Here is a 19,138-nt window from a genome sequence, read left to right as displayed (position 1 = left end):
GTTCTGACATATCCAAATTAATTTACAAACCGAATTTTGATATGCTGATACATTGAATTTTGGTATGTTGATTATATTTGTGATAGACCCGGTACTAACCTTGACTTTCGATCCAATTACATTGCGCATAAATACATTGTATTTCATCTTCAATAAAAAAAGCCTCTTAGTTTTTCTGCGGCGTAACTCATGTAAACTTTATTATTAACAAAATGCCTAAGATTCAAATCTAAAGTTACGTCTAACGTATCTTCGTTATGAATCTTGCTACGCGCTCTTTTTTGCGAAGCATTAGCAAATTACACGAAACGTCCTTGACATCGAAAAGCTGCAGATAAAACTTCGTCGATCTATACGTATATCCTGTTTTCGGCGAATCGATGGGGCGACGAATAATTTTGTCTACAAGTCGTCCTTTCTTCTCGCGACGCTTTACACGTAGCCGTATACGATTAAAAAAACACTTAAATGCAAGCGGGATTCACGATAATAAACGCACAAGCGTATTTCCAGCGAGTTTATCTGCTCTTCATTGTTTCAATAATTTCAGTTTCTTTGGGTTTTAGGGCCCATATGCGGCCGTGGTGGCTGCGTAATTCCGTCTCCTCAACGGTTGGGTCCCGCAACTTCTTTCTCCTCACTGAATGCCTCTCAGTGGGTTAAATGGTGATAGTTACCAAAAGGTGTCTCTGAACGCAACCTAAAGGTAACATACACTCACTGAAGGCAGGAAATCAATACGGTGAAGGTTAATTGATTATTGTCACCATTGTCATTCCATCACCTCGTGGCTCTGTTCAGAGCTGATTTTGCTGCTAATAAGAAATAAAAAAACTACTTATTGTAACCTAAAGGGGAACACTCCCCAGGAATGAGCTTGGTAGTTTTTTGTAATGTTTCCTTAAAAACAAAACGAATAAAAAAAGAGAACGTTGGTATTACAGGATTCGAACATCTGTTCTACGCGCTTAGAGTTGAGGTAAGTAGTGTCAATCTATTGCGCCACCAAAGCAGCGAGTTGAGCATGCTTTAAACCCGCTATTATTCATTTTTACAATATTTCTGCTAACTGTCGCCAGGTGACGCTGCTCAGAGGACCCTACTAAGGCTCCTCTATTAAAAATAGAGGAGCGTTTGAGGGAACGGAATCACGCGTGGTGGCTGATATACCATGGAGGAAAAGAAGTGCACTTGCAGGCTCGAAGCTGGTTGTATTGGATTGTAAAACAATTATTTCGTCATTCAGAACAGGTTGAAGGAGAGATGTACTATATAGATGGCAGCTAGCCCATAACTAGCGGTGACTTCATTGGCTCGCCCAATGGCGCATACTTGAATCTTCGGGTCCGCGCTGATCAGCATGGCTTCCCACCGCTCGGGAGAAAAGAGCTGTATTAATTGCGCCATGATCGGATCATTTATGCAGTTGCAAGGAATGGGGTCGTACCTGGCTCTTTCACTGCCTTTACTGCTGTTTGGGTTGTACTGGTCAGGGTACATGAGGGCAAGCCGCACTGGATTTAGAAGGGAGCGTGTTTGCAGTCGGCGCTATGTAACTTCCCACGCCTTCGTTAAGTATTTGTGGGGAGAAGATATGTGCGCTTCTCGAGCCCAAACTGATGGCTGATGCCATAAGATGAAAGAAACCCGTCCGTCGAAGGTGAACAAGCTTCAAGAGACCAAGAATACGAAGAAGAAGAGATATGAAGAATAATTGTTTATCATTCTCTTTTTGCGCCAAGCTCGCCCCTGTAATCGAGGTTGTGTACAACATTACACCTTGGATAATCCCCTATAGTGGGTACGTGCCACTCTTCAAGAGACCAACACCAACAACAACAAAAGCAACAATTCCTCTTGCTCGCGCAGGTCTGCCGTTTACAATTCCAGTCCTCCTCTCCTTTGGTGCAACCGTCAGAGGGCAATGCCTAAAACGGGTATGTGGTTTACTCCATTGCTATAATATTGACACCGTCCATTTGTCGTCGTCATTGTTCAGGAAACACGAGAGCGCGGCATGCGCGCGGGCTCGCCTGAAAAAACCTGAAGGGTCTGGCAAGCGGATGCTACGCTTTTGGGCTTCTACTGAAGTCCGCTGTCGCTCTCCTACTCAGACGTACGCAACCGCGCCTGACGTACTGAACCAGGCATGACAATATTGCGACCGGGCGATTTGTTTGTTAGCGCTTCTCTGTCTTGAGTATACTTACAAGTTTTATTTGCTTTTTTAATTGTCTTCTTTTTTATTACTATCCCTACCAGCTCATTTTTTTTTCAAATTCTTTTAGCAACACTAATTTCTAATTAATAAGTTATATATCATAGCCTAAGTTGGAACATGCAATCAATTCTTGCAAATGCACAGAACCCTGGCCAATCTCCCGCGGTGGGTATGTACCATATGTACAAAGGCGAGAAGAAGAGGAAGAAGAAGCTCCTGTCTGAGAGCTTGTCCTAACGAATTCGCATGTCCAGAGGCTTGCCAGCGGAACAAGAAAACGATGGTCTTCCCTCAATGGCTGGGAGGCGCGAGGTCAATTTATCCAGCAAAGAATTCGACTGCTACGACGGCTTCGGGCATGGCGCCTTTCAGAGACGCATGCTGCTACTCTGTACCCTCACAACAGCCCTCTTCGGCTGCCACAGCTACGCCATCACGCTAACAGCGCCAGACGTAGACCACTGGTGCAAGCAACCACCATATGCAAATTTATCCAGGCTTGAATGGAGGAGAGTAGCCATTCCTCTGGACACCAACGGACGATACAGTCGGTGTCGCCAGTACGCCCACCCCGACGACCCTAACGACACGAGGACCATCCCGTGTTCGGCGTGGGACTACAGCGAGGCACATATGGTTACGTCTATGGTAAGCCAGTGGGACCTCGTCTGCGATCGGCGGCTACTGCGCATTTTCCTCGCCATAGCACAAGCCGTTGCTATGGCGGTTTTTGGTGTCGCAGCTGGCTATGCTGCGGACGCTATGGTACGTAAGCCCGTCCTTCTTGCATCCGTTGCAGTCATTATGACGTCAACCTTATCCCTCTGCCTAGCGAACACCTACGCCGCACACGCTGTGATGAACCTCTTCACTTCTGGAAGCGCGTCTGCTACGAACATCATCACCAGCATCCTCCTCTTCGGGGTCGTACGACTCACGAGAACAGGCCTCTGCACGTCGTGATCGCTGGGGCAGTCCCTCGCTTCTGACCTGTGGTTCGCCATAATGAAGCAGTTCAATATCCGCTGGGCGCTAAAGCAAGCGATATTTTTGGCCCCCACGTACTTCACTGCTCCGACATCCTGCCTGGTGATCGAATCGCCACGGTGGCTCGTGGCGAAGGCACGCTTCCAGGAGGCAGAAGACGCCATGCTCGCTGCTGCCCATGTCAACCAGTTCCCATTGCAGAACACGGCGTGTCTCTCGTAGAAACTGAAGGCAAAGGCACCCCACGCATGCTTTCAAGGCTCCTGTACCTCTCATCCCAAGGTATTACAGGGAGCGTACATTCGAAAGCATGCTATGGTCGCATCATTATGCTCTTTCTCCGCGCACTTTGCTTTGCAAGTGGTGATACTGTCTCCGGTGCCTCGACAGAGTCTTCCCGTATTGCAGTGGATCTCCGTTGTCGTCGACGTGCTGAGATTCGTGGCTATGTTGTTCGTAATCACGAGACTTACGATGCTGCACTTCATCAGCGCCTGTTTCGCGATTCTCTTCATGCTGCAGTGCCTTTTGAGCCTTACCGTTTCATTCGAGGCGCAGATCTTGGGACGAGGCCTCACCGTAGGTGATAAGGCGCTAACCCTAGTCGGATATACTGTGTACGTGACCTACTGCCTGGAGCTCTTCCCGACGGCCATTCGCGGCATAGCTACAGGCTGTATCTACGCATGTGGCTCTCTGGGCACCATGTCTTCGTTTGTCTGCATACCATTGCGGAATGCCGGGCGCGACGACGCGGCCTTTGCTTTATCTGCGTGTCTTACGTTCGCCTCGCCTTTCGTACTGCGACCACTGCCTCAGAACACCACGGCTGAGTGTGCAAAGTTCGCTGTCGGTAGCCCATCCCGCTTCAGGAAACAAATCATAGATCACATGAAGCGGACGCTTGAACACCAAGACAGTCGGGATACCATAACCACCATCAGCCACCCGGAACGTCGCTCCTACTACGGGAGTTCCAGAGACAGCTTTTTAAGGTCCAAGAGCATTGTTTCGTTTAAGTTGAAGCTATGACTACTGACAGCAATGTCAATGTCTGTATGCAATATACTTCAAATTGGGCTTAGATTTGCATTCACTTTGTTACGCGGTTGGTTCTCAGACTGTGTGTTAGGAATACCTGAATAGTCGCGAATGCGCGGAATTATTCCTCTTAAAATTAGCTTTGTATATAAGCTTATAAAAAAGTTGCTTTTATGCTCCGGGTGCATGCCCATACGCCTGGGCTGTAAAAGTTTTCTGCCCCTTAATCATTGTTTAGGCGGCTTTGGCAACCCACAAAATGGAGTGATATGACTGGGATAAATACACATTCCTAACGAATTCCAGCTGCATGGTTACTGAGAGCGTGAATTAATCAAGGAACCATATTTAGGCTGTCATTACAGTTGAGGATGGCAGTCAAATGCAAGTAAGACAGGTTTTCATATTTATAGAGAGACAAGTACGGAATCAGTGCTTATCAGTGCTTATCAGTGCTCAGACCCCCCAAGAGATCTAAAACCCCAGCCGGGCGCGCATACCGTTACTGCATGCCCAGCTCGTCGGAAACAATCATCAGAAGCAGCAGCAGCAACCTGAGAGGGCTGTGGCTGTGGAGGTAACCAAACGACGCCTTGAGAACTGGATAAGGCATACTAGATCGTTGCGCCATAGCGGGACAGACTCTGTCACAGTAGGGAATTGACTTTGCTAGGACATTTCTGGTCCACCTGGTAAAATTGGAAGCCTCAGTACCAATCCAATCTAATATATCCACTGCAAGACAAAGGCATTTCCCATATTTCTCCAGTTAACCCGGTTCTGTGCTAGCTGCATCCACTTGACCCCTGCAAACTTCTTAACCTCATCTGCCCACCGGAAACAGTAATTCGCCTTGTCTACTGTGAGAATGATAGTAGCGATGACAAATGATGATTGAGTCAGGCATAATGATAATAGAACGATGGTAATGACGCTGTAGAGTGATAATGATGAGCGATATCAATGAAGGTGCATTTAGTTGATAACGATGGTAGTAACGGTAGCTTTGGATTGGATTGGATTGGATTGGTACTGAGGCTTCCCTTTTTACCAGGTGGACCAGACAGGTCCTAGCCAAGTCAATTCCCTACTGGGACGGAGTCTGTCCCAACGTTACTAGGTCTGTCCCGCCCTGGCGCAACGCCACCAACACTATTTATCTAGTATATGTCTTATCCAGTTGTCTGTCCCGCCCTGGCGCAACGCCACCAACACTATTTATCTAGTATGCCTTATCCAGTTCTCAAGGCGTCGTTTGATTGCCTCCACAGCCACAGCCGTCTCATCCCGCTGTGTCGCATCACTGACCACCGCAGCGTCTCCTTGCGGCTGTCCAGACGTAAACCCCAGCACTTGCGTCAAAGTTTACCCGCTAGGCTGACATGGCATGAGCACTTGGCAAGTCAACACAATATGTTCGATCGTCTCTGACTCCCGCCCGCACACCGCACACAAGACATCCGCGTTGTTCTTGTCCTCGATCCGCGCATGCCATTTCTTCGTGCGCAGCACCTCCGCACGGGCCTCAAAAAGCAGGGCGCTCCCCAGGGAGTTGTCATAGAACCGCTCCTGAGTGATGTAGCTCTTGTGCATGGAGTACATACCAAGAGATGGTTTTCTTTAATTGGATTGGTACTGAGGTTTCCTTTTTTTTTACCAGGTGGATGATGATGATGATGATGATACCAGGTTATGATGACGACAGTAACGATGACAATGACGATGCAGTTAGTCGAAAGAGTCTTGTAAAGCTGCTTCCGCCATTTCCGCTTTAGCAGGCTTAAGCGCAGTCCTGTAATTTTTTTTTTAATACGATATGGAGCGTTGACAGTCCCCACTGCCTTACCATGACAAAAGCATGTGAGTACAAGTTCTTTTGTGAGGGATAGTCAACCGAACAGTTCATTTCATTGCTGCACCTGTCTGCTCGCTTGTCACCGGCGGCATTGCCACCTCCAGGTGACAGTATTATCACGTGTGAGCCAAGCACTTTGAGCCAGCGTTCACTCCTTCGCGCAGACAACATTCGGGTCAATAGTCACTGCGTGTGCGCCCTCTCACGGATTCCACCATAATGAGATTAGTATAAAATTAGGAGGGGTGTTGTGATCCGTTAATAATTATTAGTCGTTAACGATGCGCCCCTAATGGTGCACACACTCCCAGACACACTTTGAGGGGGGGGGGGGGGGGGGGGTAGCTCTTCCGGTCTCAAAGGAGGTGCCGTCGACTTGCGTGGCAAGATCAGTCGGAAGTCAACTACGTGTAGTGACAGAAGGGTGTTTCCGTACGTTTGGTGCCCAGCTTTCGCCGGTTCAGACCAATACACAGCAAGAGACGATATAGAGGAATACAAACTAACACTAGTAGACAGACGAGAGGTTCACAAAACGCAATGCAGGACTTTCAAAACGCAGGACTGAGAGACCTCACTGCAGTCAGCGGACCCGGCCAGGCAGAAGATGGTCGTCAGTCGGGCCGCATACATACGTCATGGACCAACATCACATGAACGTTTAGATCGCGAGTGGGGTCGTGCGGAGACCCAGGAGACCTATGTGCCTAAAATGCTTCGTAAAGTTTTTCCTCCTCCTCCTCCTAACCAGGACGGCTAGCACATCAGATGGTAGGGCGAGAGCGAATTGATCTATAACTCGAAGTGGGAATGGTGTTGTCATATATTTAGGGGAATCCCCCAAGGTGGAGTAGATTTCTAATGAGAGAATAATTGCTCAGCATGTGCGCGCCTCTAATTCTTCTTTATTATTCTTAGTTTCCGCGTTTTCTTGAAACATATAGCACAATTAATCATAATTGAGTTTTATTGCAAACGCAAAAGCTATCAAAGGGCATAGATGACACTACCACATCGTTACCACCGTCTCTTCCTATACTGGGAATGCTTCCCCGAGAACTTTCCGATATCGAAGTTGTTTGTACAAATCACACAGGAGGAGCTGCGCACTAACGCATGCGTTTACCTGTAGAGTGGAAAGCAGTCATTACTGGCGGTCAGTGGTATGGATGAGCGACCGAAGGACCTCACAGGTAGTTCACACATGGAATGGTTCACTGGTTTATCCCAGGGCCCCTGCTTGGCACGGTGCATGTGATCATATAGATTAATCTCTGTTAGCAGTTCCAAAAGCGTGGCCCACTCTTCCCAACCTCCAGCGACGCTTGCGTTAATATTTCAGACCACCTTTCTGGATACCATGCTCTCGTAAATCAGCGGACAGTTGAATCTTGCGAGGATGTCATAAGCAGTACCAGACCCAACTTGTACTGAACCCTTTCTGCTCAACTTGTTCCAGACGTGAACGCCGAAGCTATTGCGCACGGCATGCAAAACTTCAGCCGTATGTTTTGTACTGAAGAACATCTGCCAGTAACCGTAATTGATGACGTAAAACGACTCTGTCGGCAATATGCGCACGGGCGATGAAGGCCCGGTGGTCCATCGTTTGTAGACATTATTGAACACCGTCGGACCGCAGCTTCCCCAGGTTGTGTTGTTGTATTCGCGAATGCATGCCTCGTGCACTGCACCTAGGAAAGGGTGCTGCTTCTCGAAGAACATGGCCGCTGTGCCAGGGAATCCGGAAGGCTCGAAGGCGCCGCCATTCTTCAGGTCTTTAAGGGGTTTAAGCACTATAACATCAAGGTCGAGGTATATGCCTCCGCGTTTCCAGAGAATGAGCCAACGTAGAGCATCGCTCATGTCCGCTACCTTGTTTTTCGCTGTCTTCCACGTGCCGGCCTTATACCAAGGCTCCAAAGGAGTGCCCTGAAATTCTGACCGCACATCGATGATTGTTGCTCGGAAGTTTGGCAGTGTAGAGAGCGTGCGTATTGTTGAACAATTGTTGGCCATTGAACCAGTTATCAATAGATTCACGGTGAGTGTTGGGTTCCGCAGGGCGGCCGATTCCACCGAACACGCCTCCCGTTCGTTGAGGCATGTCTCGTTCCGCAGGGAGCTTTCAACAAACCAGATCTTTGGTAGTGTTTGTCCGCTTGGCATCTCTTGTTCCTGCTGGCTGCTCACATTGCATAGACATCTGCAGCTTTTTGCGTCTTGTATTCGTGTCAGTGATGGTCGGCGCCAACCTAAGAAAATGAAGATAACGTGCAATAGCGATTTAGTTTAAAAGTTTTTGACCCGTAAGCACAGCAAATAATATTAGACACTCTTCCTCTGTACACAGTGTACCAATCATTCACTGAGATGTATGCTTTCACAAAGTGATAGCCTCTCAAGGACACACACCCTTACTTCAAACATGACTCTACTTGGCGAAAGCTTTTTTACTATAGGCGGCACGCGAACATATTTTTCTCTAACATTTTACTCTGAGCTGAAAAATACGCTGCGCTACCGCAGTCAGACAGGCATCACCGAGCTTCAACCAATTAGGTTATGCGGGACTTCTGGAGCGGCGGTCCCTAACAAACGCCAGCTCGATAGGATAGAATAGGATAGGATAGGAAATACGTTAGTTTCTCTAGGAAGGTCTTGTGCTAGTAGCAGAAGAGGTCCATCTTCCGTCTTCTCAGGGTCGGTGCCCCTATTCCAGGGCTCCGCTAAGCTTCGCTGCTCGCTGGGAGTGCTGGATTAGACCTAGTTGGCAATCCAAATCGCCGCTGGAGAGCCGGCTCTCCCACTGTTCCGCACTCGGGTCTTTACGAAAGCTATCGTTATTCCTACATTGCCACGTGATTTGGTATAACGAAGGCTTGCTACCACACCATGGGCAGGTGTCCCGATATTGTGACGGGCAAATTTTGCTTAGGATATGCAGGTTAGGGAATGTTCCTGTCTGCAGTCTTCGCCAGTACACTGTCTCTTGTTGTTTTAGATCCCGATGAGGCGGCGGATAGCGGATCCGTACCCCCGTATAGTAGTTCAGAATGTCTGAGTACATATAGGGCCGACTCGCTCGGGTAGATCGTCCGATTGGGAGGAAGCTCGGCTCGTGTACCCTCGAGCTACCTGATCGGCGCGTTCGTTCCCCGCTATGTCGATGTGTCCTGGCACCCAGTAGATGTTGTGTTTGACTTTTGATGGGGTCGCGCTCTGGAGGAGCCTGAGCGCGGCGCGACCTATGCGGCCGTTCATGTAGTTACGGCACGCTTCTCTCGAATCGAATGGTAAGGGACGTGTTGCTTTGATACCCGGCTACCACCGCAAGAGCAACGGCCAGCTCCTCCCCTTCGGTTACCGTGCATTCCCTGACTGAGGCGCTAGCTATAGTTCCTTTAGGTTGGAATCAATAGCTACCGCCACTGCGCTATTATGTGAGCTTCCTGTATACGGAGCCGCGTCCGTGTATACCGTTGTGGATCTTGTAGCTAAATTTATTTGTACATACTTCGCCCGGGCTGCTCTACGGGCCACAGCCAGCTCGAGAGTGAAAAGCCGGAGTCGTCCATTTTCAAGAGCGAAATAGCACGCGATGGCGGCCAGCGCAAAACGCGGATTTCGCTATCACTTGCGCGGGTGAACATTAGAGAAAACCGTAATGATAGTATGTCTTTAAAATCTTTTATTTATGGTGCAAATTTTATGTTTCATGCGTCTTACATTGTGATAAGACTCTACATATAACCATTGGCGAGCTGGCATGTTCTGCTGAATTAGTCGCTGCTTCTTGGACTAGAAAATTTTGGCCTGAGCTATCAAACGGACCTCCCGTAGTGCACTCACACAGGTTGGAAATTAGTGCACATCTCTATGTGAGCACTGTTTCGGCATGCGTAAGTCTGCTAAAACATCCATTGCGCTGCTTATGCGCCACTTACAGAGTGCGAGTTTTCGCTGCATTGTAGCGATGTTCGTTGCTTGTGGAACCAACGGTGCTACATCACAGACGCATTATTTTAATGACATCGGTAGTGTTTGAATACCGCTTTAATATTGCATTAAACGCATGAAAACATTAGGCAAAAAATGAAAACTACACCGAGGCAACAAAGGTGGAATGCACTCATAAATACACGCAGTGTTGTCTTCCTTTTCGCGCAGTTCTGCACCACATAGAAGATAGAACTGTGAATTTTTAGCTTGTACCTGTACCCTATGGGTTTTTTTTTTTTTTGCGTAATGTTTCATTATGCAATTATACTAAATGGTGGTTTCAATTGGCTTCAGGCTGTAAAACGACGCAAGTACAAACAAATAGATTTGTCTCCCGAACCGGTGTATACTACGTAGACGTAGCTGCAGGGCTGTCGCCAACGGTATTTTACACGGCCGCTGCTGTTCATCAGGAAAAACACTTTGGTGGGCTCTCCTTCCGAGCAAAAAATTCAGCGCGAGCCGAGGAAGTAGCGATAGAGTTTGCTGCCGCTGACCCAAGTTCAAGGATAATCATAACAGACTCCCGAAAACCGTGCGATCATTACTTGTCAGGGGAGATCTCCCCTTAGCCAGTCCAAGGCGAACTTCCACAGCTCTGACGTCGAAGAAAATCATTTGGGCTCCTGGCCTCCAGGGCTTACGAAGTAACGAAAAAGCTGACGCGGCCGCCCGAGAGCTTACTAAACAGACTGCTGATCAAAGCTCTTCTTGCTCGGAGACAAATTAGCCGCTTGTGCGGTTCAAAGAAATCATAAAGCATTTTAGCGACAACCACCATCTTTTCCCGGCTCCTGCAAAGGGACTGAGTAAGGCGGAGGAATGAACTTTAAGGCGCCTTCAAACAGGCGCTATACTCTGTCCTGCAATCGTAAAACATTACAATCCAAACACGGATGGGCGATGCCCACACTGTGGGGAGATCTGTGCTACCTTCCACATGGTGTGGGCATGTACTCGAAATCTTTATCTCCCCGCTTCCCCTATACCTTCCCGAGAGGCATGAGAGACTGTCCTCAAGTGCTCTTCGCTGGAGTCTGAACGGGCTCTGATGAAACGGCCGCGAGACGGGGCCTCGTCATGCGGTGTTGCGGACTAGGGACGCCGACCATGTAGCGAGACCACTCTGCGGTTCCTAAACTTTGATTAATCAACAAACGTTTCCACCACCACCGCCACCGCTGTTGCCAGTGCTGCGAACGTTTCGTCTACTTTAATGGCGCAGCTGAGGCCACTCATTTTTGGACGTTCAGCTCAACAACACTCCGCGCAAATGCTGCTGCAACAGCAGCAATGGGCTGCGCGTTGCTGTCGCGCCTTCGGACGCACTCAAAGGCTAAATAAAAACACCGATGGACGGTACTCTAGACATAAAAAGTTATCAAGCGTAAAAAGTAAGTTTTTGAAGCGGGTAAGCTCAGTCGTACGCTTTTCGCACTCGGGAGCCGGCGTGTCACAGAAGCAATCCAAGCTTGGTTCGCGATAGAAGCAGTTAGCCGCGTAACCGTCGTGAACGCCGGCGCCGCCCACGTATAACAAGCCTAGAATCATTTAATGCGATATGGAGGCAGCGAAATACAGAATATGCACTGTCGAGAGTTCGCCTGTGTGCAGGCGCCGGACACTGAACTTGACATCGCGTACCGTTTTTCTAATTGTAATATAACACTTCCATCTACAGGATGCAAGAGAAAACACAGAGACGAGAAACGAGCTGTCTGCATAGGGCAGCGGGACGCGGCAGGTCAGCTTATGAGCGCAACGCGACTGAAAGAGATATATATGCCAGAGATGAGGCAAGCAACAGACGACACCTCTGTGCAGCTCGAAGATACAGACAGCGCTATTTCGAGGGATATATTCCCGAGGTGATTGAGACGATACACAAGTGCAGCGACAGGAAGCAGACGACGGACGCGGCGTAAGGATGAAAGCGCCGGAGCGATGACGCGATGGCGGCCCGCTTCAACCGCATCGGTGATAAATCTTAGCGCCATCTATCGAATTCGCCACCAAGCTTTCTCCGGTGTAGCAAAATTTCGCCCTTCCCAAGGGCGGAGTCGGTGCTCTTGTCTATCTTACTCCGTGTTCTATAGATATGGATCCTCTTTTTCATCACTCCTGTGATCCTTTTGATTCATTTGGTTCAATGCATAGGTTTGGCTTGTGAGGTTTAACGTCCCAAAGCTACTAAGGCTGTGAGAGACGCCGCAGTGGAGGGCACCAGAAATTTCGACCCCCTGCGGTTCGCTAACGTGCACTTACATCGCACAGCACACGGGCGCCGCCTCCTTTGAAAAGCGGCCGCCGCGGCCGGGATTCGATCCCGCATCATTGGGCACGGAATCAAGGCATAGATTAGATAACTATTTCACTGTACAGATGGAGATAGTTGACTTACGGCTCAATTCTAGAAACCGAAGAGTAGCACCGATTCTCCGAGAGTGTCGATTATTACACTTGAATGTCTGAAACGAGTGGCCGGATGCTCACAGCTCTATTTCGACCTATGACATTCTTGAGATCTGGCAGAGATGAACATGGTAAGCCACCCTCGGCTTAGTTCACTGCACTGGCATATTCCAAGTAATCCAAGGTTTCGTTAGATTTTCTTCAAGGTGGCGCAATTTTTCGCCGCACGTTAAGCTATAAGAAAGTCACAATTTCAAGAACAGTAGGCACTGCAGCTATTGGCTACAGACCCAGAAATAATAAAGCGCATTCAGAACATGCTGCTCTCAAAAGTTCTAACATTGTGATTGGGCAAACACAGTTGAATATAGGTGCACGTCCAATATTAACATGAATATTTCCACCATACCCACACTAGGAGTCCACCAGGCATGAAAAAGGGGAGTCTATGAATGGCTTTAGAGTCTAATACGCCGCATCTGCTTCTTAGTGCCCAAATACTAAGCACTTGAAACATCTTTAAGGGATGGTCACGGTGCTGATTCATAATGCTACCCGCTATGCGTATGACGACGCCAATTACTTAAAAAAAAAAAGGTTGAAGGTTAAAAGTCCAATGGGCATAATATAACTATATTGCTGCTGTCCGGCATTGGTTTTCACGTTTACCGATCTTCAGTATACAGATCAACGGGCACATGACTCATACGATAATAGAACTATCGTAGACAAGGTGCCTGTCCACCCATCACCAGATCTCAGCAACATGAGGGCGCCGCAACAGTTTGTTTAGCTCAAATGTGCGAATAACCGTGCACTCACCATATTGTCCCTTCCACACAGGCGCGTAAGTTAAAATCCACATGAGCGTACCAACCGCTGCTATGATCCCGCCGATGGAGGCAATCTTCGCAGCGTTTTCATGAGAACCAAACATTGTGTTAGGCGGGCGTTCAGGCACTGGCAGCGGGCGGGACCGAAGCGGTGGTGTTTCAGCTTGTAGACAGCTAGTTCTTCTTGTCTTTCTTCTTCTTCTTCTTCTTCTTCTTCTTCTTCTTCTTCTTCTTCTTCTTCTTCTTCTTCTTCTTCTTCTTCTTCTTCTTCTTCGGCGCTAGCTAGCGACAGCTAGTTCGCAAAACACTCCCTCTTTCTATCTCTCTCTCTCTCTCAGCCATCTGTCCGCATAATCACAACTTCTTTGCAATCTGGTCCCTATAGAAAAGAGGAGCCATCCTGGCGACTCAATGAGACGAAAGGATAGCGGGATCGTAACTACTAGTGCTTGAAACGGTCGACGTGAACGATATCACGCTCACGGTGGTTAAGGTTGGTGGAAGCGGCTAGAGGTTCAACTAATTAATTCACAGGAGAAGTCTGTTGCAGCACAAGATAGGGTGCGTGGTACTTGGCGATAAACTTGTTGGACAGACCCGGTGGTGTCGATGGGACCCAGAGCCATACGTGAGCACCAGGAAAGAACTTGTGGGCAGAGTGACTGCTGCCGCTGTGCGCTTTCTTCTGGGCTTGCTCTTCCGAAGTAAGGAGCGAGCCAGCTGACGCCATTCTTCAGCGTGTCTGTCAGCTTCTGAAAGCGAGGTATACTCTGAGATGTAATCTTGTCCCGATCGGAGTGATTGGAGTACTCGAGAAACAGGTCACCCAGTGTGCGATTGAACCGCTCTTTGAGGCCGTTGTTTTGAGGGTGGTAAAGCGCTGGTTGTCCGGTGGATGGTTTGACATTCATGTAGGAGCGTTTTAATAACCTGAGATAAGAAAGATTTTTCTACATCACTTAGAAGGTCGCGGGAGGGCCTTGTGCCGCTGAATAAAGCGGTGAAGAAGAACGCGATATTGGGTGCGGTGGCATCCTGCAGTTCTGCTGTTTCCGCGTAGCGAGTAAGGCGATCGACGGCCACGACGATCCAAAGGTTTCCTGCAGGTGTGTACGGCAGACGTCCATACAAATCGATGCCGGTGCAACCATGGTCGATCTTGGCACGGCAGATGCTGCAGTGGAGCCGGCGGATAAGGGGAAGGAGGCTTGCGACACTGACAACCGATGCACGAGTGGACATACCTACTGACGAAGGTATAGACCCTATTCACTATCAGGTTTAGCAGGCGGCAGTTGTGGCAACCATGTATTGTGGAGACGCCATAAGGTTGGGCGGTTCGGAACTAAAAGCACCCAAAAAATGTTTCCGACGCGTCGGCGTCCTCCCTGCTGCGCGCGTTCATTTGTCGGACACTTGAGACGCGGTTGCAACACCGTCCAACCAGAGCTCAGATTTCACCGACGCCGTGTAATGATTCGCCGTAGGCCCTTTCTCTCTCTTTATTTCCCCCTCTCCAACGTTTTCTGGAAATGGCAATGTTGTCTCCCGCTTCGTTTAATATCATCAGAATCTGGAACGCATTGGACGCTGTTTTGAACACCCCTTTAACGAGGTGTTTTCATTCTGAAATATTTGCAGCGCCGATCTTCGTATGTAGGGCTAGAATTAGCAACAAACAAAAATAAAAAAAATAAAGCCACATTATGTTTGCGGAGCATTAGCGTGTACCTGCAGTTATTATAGTGTATAAAGAAGTTTTAGCTCATCTTCCTTGCAATAAAAGTTAACGACGTTCTCATATAACTTATGCCATCTGATTTACGTAGAAAAAACACGACTAAATAAATTTTATTAATTAAAATGACGCCATAGTAACCTACGAGTTCACGTATTTACGCCACTGCTGGTTATCTGTCATTCATGATCCGATGGTACTTTCCAAAAGTACTCATCCCATTCTGATTCTAGTTATTTACGTACGTTTCGTGACCTGGATCTGCAGCCACAATCCGTCGTAAGTAGACGTATTTCGTTACTACATCTAGCTCCTCGCTACTATCCATTCCGTAATGCTGTGTAACTCCATTAACCACAGATATTTATTTATTTATTTATTTATTTATTTATTTATTTATTTATTTATTTATTTATTTATTTATTTATTTATTTATTTATTTATTTATTTATTTATTTATTTATTTATTTATTTGTACCCTCAGGGCTTACAAGAAGCATTATAGAGGGGAGGGGCTTTTGCACATCATTGCTCTGCTGTGTAGGGCCACCCAAGATAGACAGGTCACGGCAGAGAGTTCTGACAAAATGTGATTCACTGGAGAAGGTAATGGCAACCCACTCCAGTATTTCCTGCCAAGAAAACCCTATGGCCAGTCACAATACCATTGCTTTATTGATTATGCGAAAGCGTTTGACTGCGTAGATCACAGCAGATTGTGGCAAGCTCTCCAAGAGATGGGAGTTCCAATTCACCTCATCTGTCTCCTCAGGAACCTTTATGAAGGGCAAGAGGCCACAGTCAGAACTGGGCATGGTCTTACTGATTGGTTTCCGATTGAGAAAGGGGTGAGGCAAGGCTGCATACTGTCGCCCTGCCTATTTAACCTATATGCAGAGTGCATCATGAGAAAGGCCGGTCTGGACGAGTCTTCAGCTGGAGTGAAGATTGCTGGAAAACGTATCAACAACCTTAGATATGCGGATGATACCACTTTAATGGCAGAAAGTGAAGTGGAACTCAAGAGACTTATGATGAGCGTACAAGAAGAGAGTGAGAAGTTTGGGCTTAAACTGAACATTAAAAAGACGAAGATCATGGCGTCTTGCCCTATCAAGTCCTGGAGCATCAATGGACAAGAAGTGGAAGCTGTGACAGATTTTCTGTTCTTGGGCGCCAAGATTACTTCGGAAGGAGACTGCAGCCATGAAATTAGGAGACGCCTGCTTCTGGGAAAGAGAGCAATGGTTAGCCTTGACCGCCTAGTAAAGAGCAGAGACATTAGTCTGCCAACCAAGATCCGTATAACCCGTGCTATGGTCTTTCCAGTTGTGATGTATGGATGCGAGAGTTTGACTGTGAAAAAGGCTGACCGCCGAAGAATTGACGCGTTTGAATTGTGGTGCTGGCGAAGACTCTTAAGAGTTCCTTGGACTGCCAGAAGATCAAATCAGTCGATATTGTCGACCATAAACCCTGACTGCTCATTGGAGGGTCAAATTCTAAAGTTAAAGCTCAGCTACTTTGGTCATCTGATGAGAAGAGAGGAGTCGCTGGAGAAAGATTTGATGTTGGGAAAGGTTGAGGGTCGCCGGAGAAGGGGTAGGCAGCGAACGCGATGGTTAGATGGCATTCTCGAGGCATTGCAGATGAACCTATGTGATGTTAAGAAGATAGTGAGAGACCGGAAAGCGTGGCGTGACATGGTCCATAGGGTCACGAAGAGTCGGACACGACTGAACGCCTGAACTGAACTGAACTGATATATATATGAAATACAAACAAGGTGAAGAACATAATTGCATCGGCAAAATAGAGACAAATGAGTAATATGGCAACTGAACAAAATATATAAACGAAAACAGAATATACCGTGGTCGGGATTTAACCCGGGTGCTCCAGCACAGCAGTCGGACGTCTTACCACTGCACTACCGCGGCGGGGCCCGCAGTATCTGTCGCACTTGTTCCGGGACACTGGGAGTGAGAGCGGAAAGAGAGAAAGAGGTGCCGTATATAGTGCAGAGCTTAAGAGTAATTTCGGCCACCTGGGGATCTTTAAAGTGCACTGACATCGCATAGCACATAGATGCATTTCCGTTTCGCCTTTATTGAAACTAGGGTGGCTATAGAAGGGGTTAGAGCCCGACCGCCAGCGGCACTGTTTTGATAGAGGCTAAACGGAGAGGCATCCGTGTGCCCGGCTATGTCAGTGCAAGTTAGCAAGGATACTGCGCCTTTGCTTTCCTATAAACCAATTTACATTTTAAATATTAGTTCGCTACATCTGCCCTTCTATGAGTGACGAAGTTCCGGAAGATATTCTAGGCTCTCGCAAGTCCATGCCTGGTCCCCGCCTGCACCTGCCTCAAGCAAAAAGACGCGATGGAAACTATAATTACTACCTTTATCTTCCTCTCTCCCTCTCTCTCGCTCACAAGAAGCACTACGTGTATATATATATATATATATATATATATATATATATATATATATATATATATATATATATATATATATATATATATATATATATATATATATCTCAGACGTCTGCTACCTCGTATATGTGTTGTGGCCAGATGCAGTGACGAACGATAAAGACCCTAGATCCGATTTTTTTTTTTTTTTGAACGGATCTAGGCACTTTAACCAAAGAGGGAGGAAATATGTAAATGCAAATGGATGCATTTTGTGCAGTTGTCGAGACTAAGTGGCAATTGGTATAAGACCACTCGGCTCACCAGTTGACAGAGTTCGATCCAACTGAGTATCCAATTTGATCATGACCTAATTAATTCTCATTTCAGCTGCATAGTCCACTTCAATCACTATTAAAATGTCTGCATAGGCTGCCGTTGAGACAACTCAGTAGCTCTAATTGGTATTATGCGACCAATTAGAGCTATCCCCTACACAGCCCCTATGTTTTTCTGAAGACACCCTTTTAAACCGTTAATAATTAAACTGATGATCACAAAAAAAAAATGACTGTCTCCTCTTCCCTGCCTTGGAAATTTGTATAAACTCCTATATTTAAATTCCCGGGATACCCCGGTTCCAAATGAAACAAATTCAACTATCCATGCAGTTAGCATGATAATACCAATCTGAACTCTCCAACTGAAACATGAGTTCCAACTGCAACATATATTCACCGAAGGACCAACTAGCCTTGGTACAACAGGCAACCGACCTGTTGGACGCTTAATTTTTGATTTTTGAGTCCTGAATAAAGTGCATTACTACTACTTTAGTCCCACTTGAACCAAATATGGGACTTGAATTGGTTCCAAATCCCAATTTGTGTGTGTGTGTGTGTGTGTGTGTGTGTGTGTGTGTGTGTGTGTGTGTGTGTGTGTGTGTGTGTGTGTGTGTGTGTGTGTGTGTGTGTGTGTGTGTGTGTGTGTGTGTGTGTGTGTGTGTGTGTGTGTGTGCGTGTGCGTGTGCGTGTGCGTGTGCGTGTGCGTGCGCGCGCGTGTGCGTGTGTGTGAGAGAGAGAGAGAGAGACTGTATACGGTGGCGGCGGTTGTTTGCTCTCATTTCCACCGCGGTAAACGCGATTCCATAGTTTCCATTACTTAATAAGACGAATATGTATTCTAACTTTGTGCAACCTTGGCGTGAGCAAACGCGCGGAGTTTTCCTCGTCCGGAGTCTAGAGGAAACAGCCGTCAGGCGTGTAGCATCCGTAACACGTTAGTGCCGATAAAGCGAAGCTCTCCTTTCTGTGCACCACACAAAGTTCTAGCAAACCGCCTCAGATTCGATTCTTTTCCTAGATGCTAAACTCTTATAGAGAACAATGGTTCGGGCCATTGTTATCACTTGAGTGGAACACACACGCCGATCGCGGACGCGTAGCAGACGACGTGGCCTTTTGTGTGTGCTCTCCCCAAGGGCACGGCGGCGCGATTAGCTCCTCCTCGCCGGCCCATCCAACTGCACCGAGAGAGGATGCGTTTGGAGGCAAATAGATAAAAAAAAAAGAAAGAAACATTGCGACTGCACAGCAAAGACAAAAAGAAAATCCAGGGTGCTTCCACGTTT

The 19,138-nt window shown here is 47.5% G+C and overlaps 2 protein-coding genes across 2 annotated transcripts; one reads left to right on the top strand and one right to left on the bottom strand.

Annotated features, from left to right (window-relative positions):
- The first annotated feature begins 2,515 nt into the window (after nucleotides 1-2,515).
- On the top strand, nucleotides 2,516-3,184 carry LOC146176161 (organic anion transporter 3-like). The gene has a single exon (XM_084581268.1). The coding sequence runs from the start codon at nucleotides 2,516-2,518 to the stop codon at nucleotides 3,182-3,184; it is 669 nt and encodes a 222-aa protein (XP_084437394.1).
- A 4,258-nt stretch (nucleotides 3,185-7,442) lies between these two features.
- Nucleotides 7,443-14,262, bottom strand: LOC146176160 (lactosylceramide 4-alpha-galactosyltransferase-like). Its single transcript, XM_084581267.1, has 2 exons — nucleotides 13,949-14,262; nucleotides 7,443-8,289 (listed from the first exon to the last, which is right to left on the bottom strand). Exons 1-2 carry the CDS (start codon nucleotides 14,260-14,262, stop codon nucleotides 7,443-7,445), a joined length of 1,161 nt encoding a protein of 386 aa, XP_084437393.1.
- Between the last annotated feature and the right edge of the window lie 4,876 nt (nucleotides 14,263-19,138).

The sequence above is a fragment of the Amblyomma maculatum genome, chromosome 10 (assembly GCF_055883805.1).
Source record: "Amblyomma maculatum isolate TAMU_Amacu chromosome 10, ASM5588380v1, whole genome shotgun sequence".
NCBI classification, from domain to species: domain Eukaryota; kingdom Metazoa; phylum Arthropoda; class Arachnida; order Ixodida; family Ixodidae; genus Amblyomma; species Amblyomma maculatum.
This window is presented reverse-complemented; position numbering and strand designations above follow the sequence as displayed.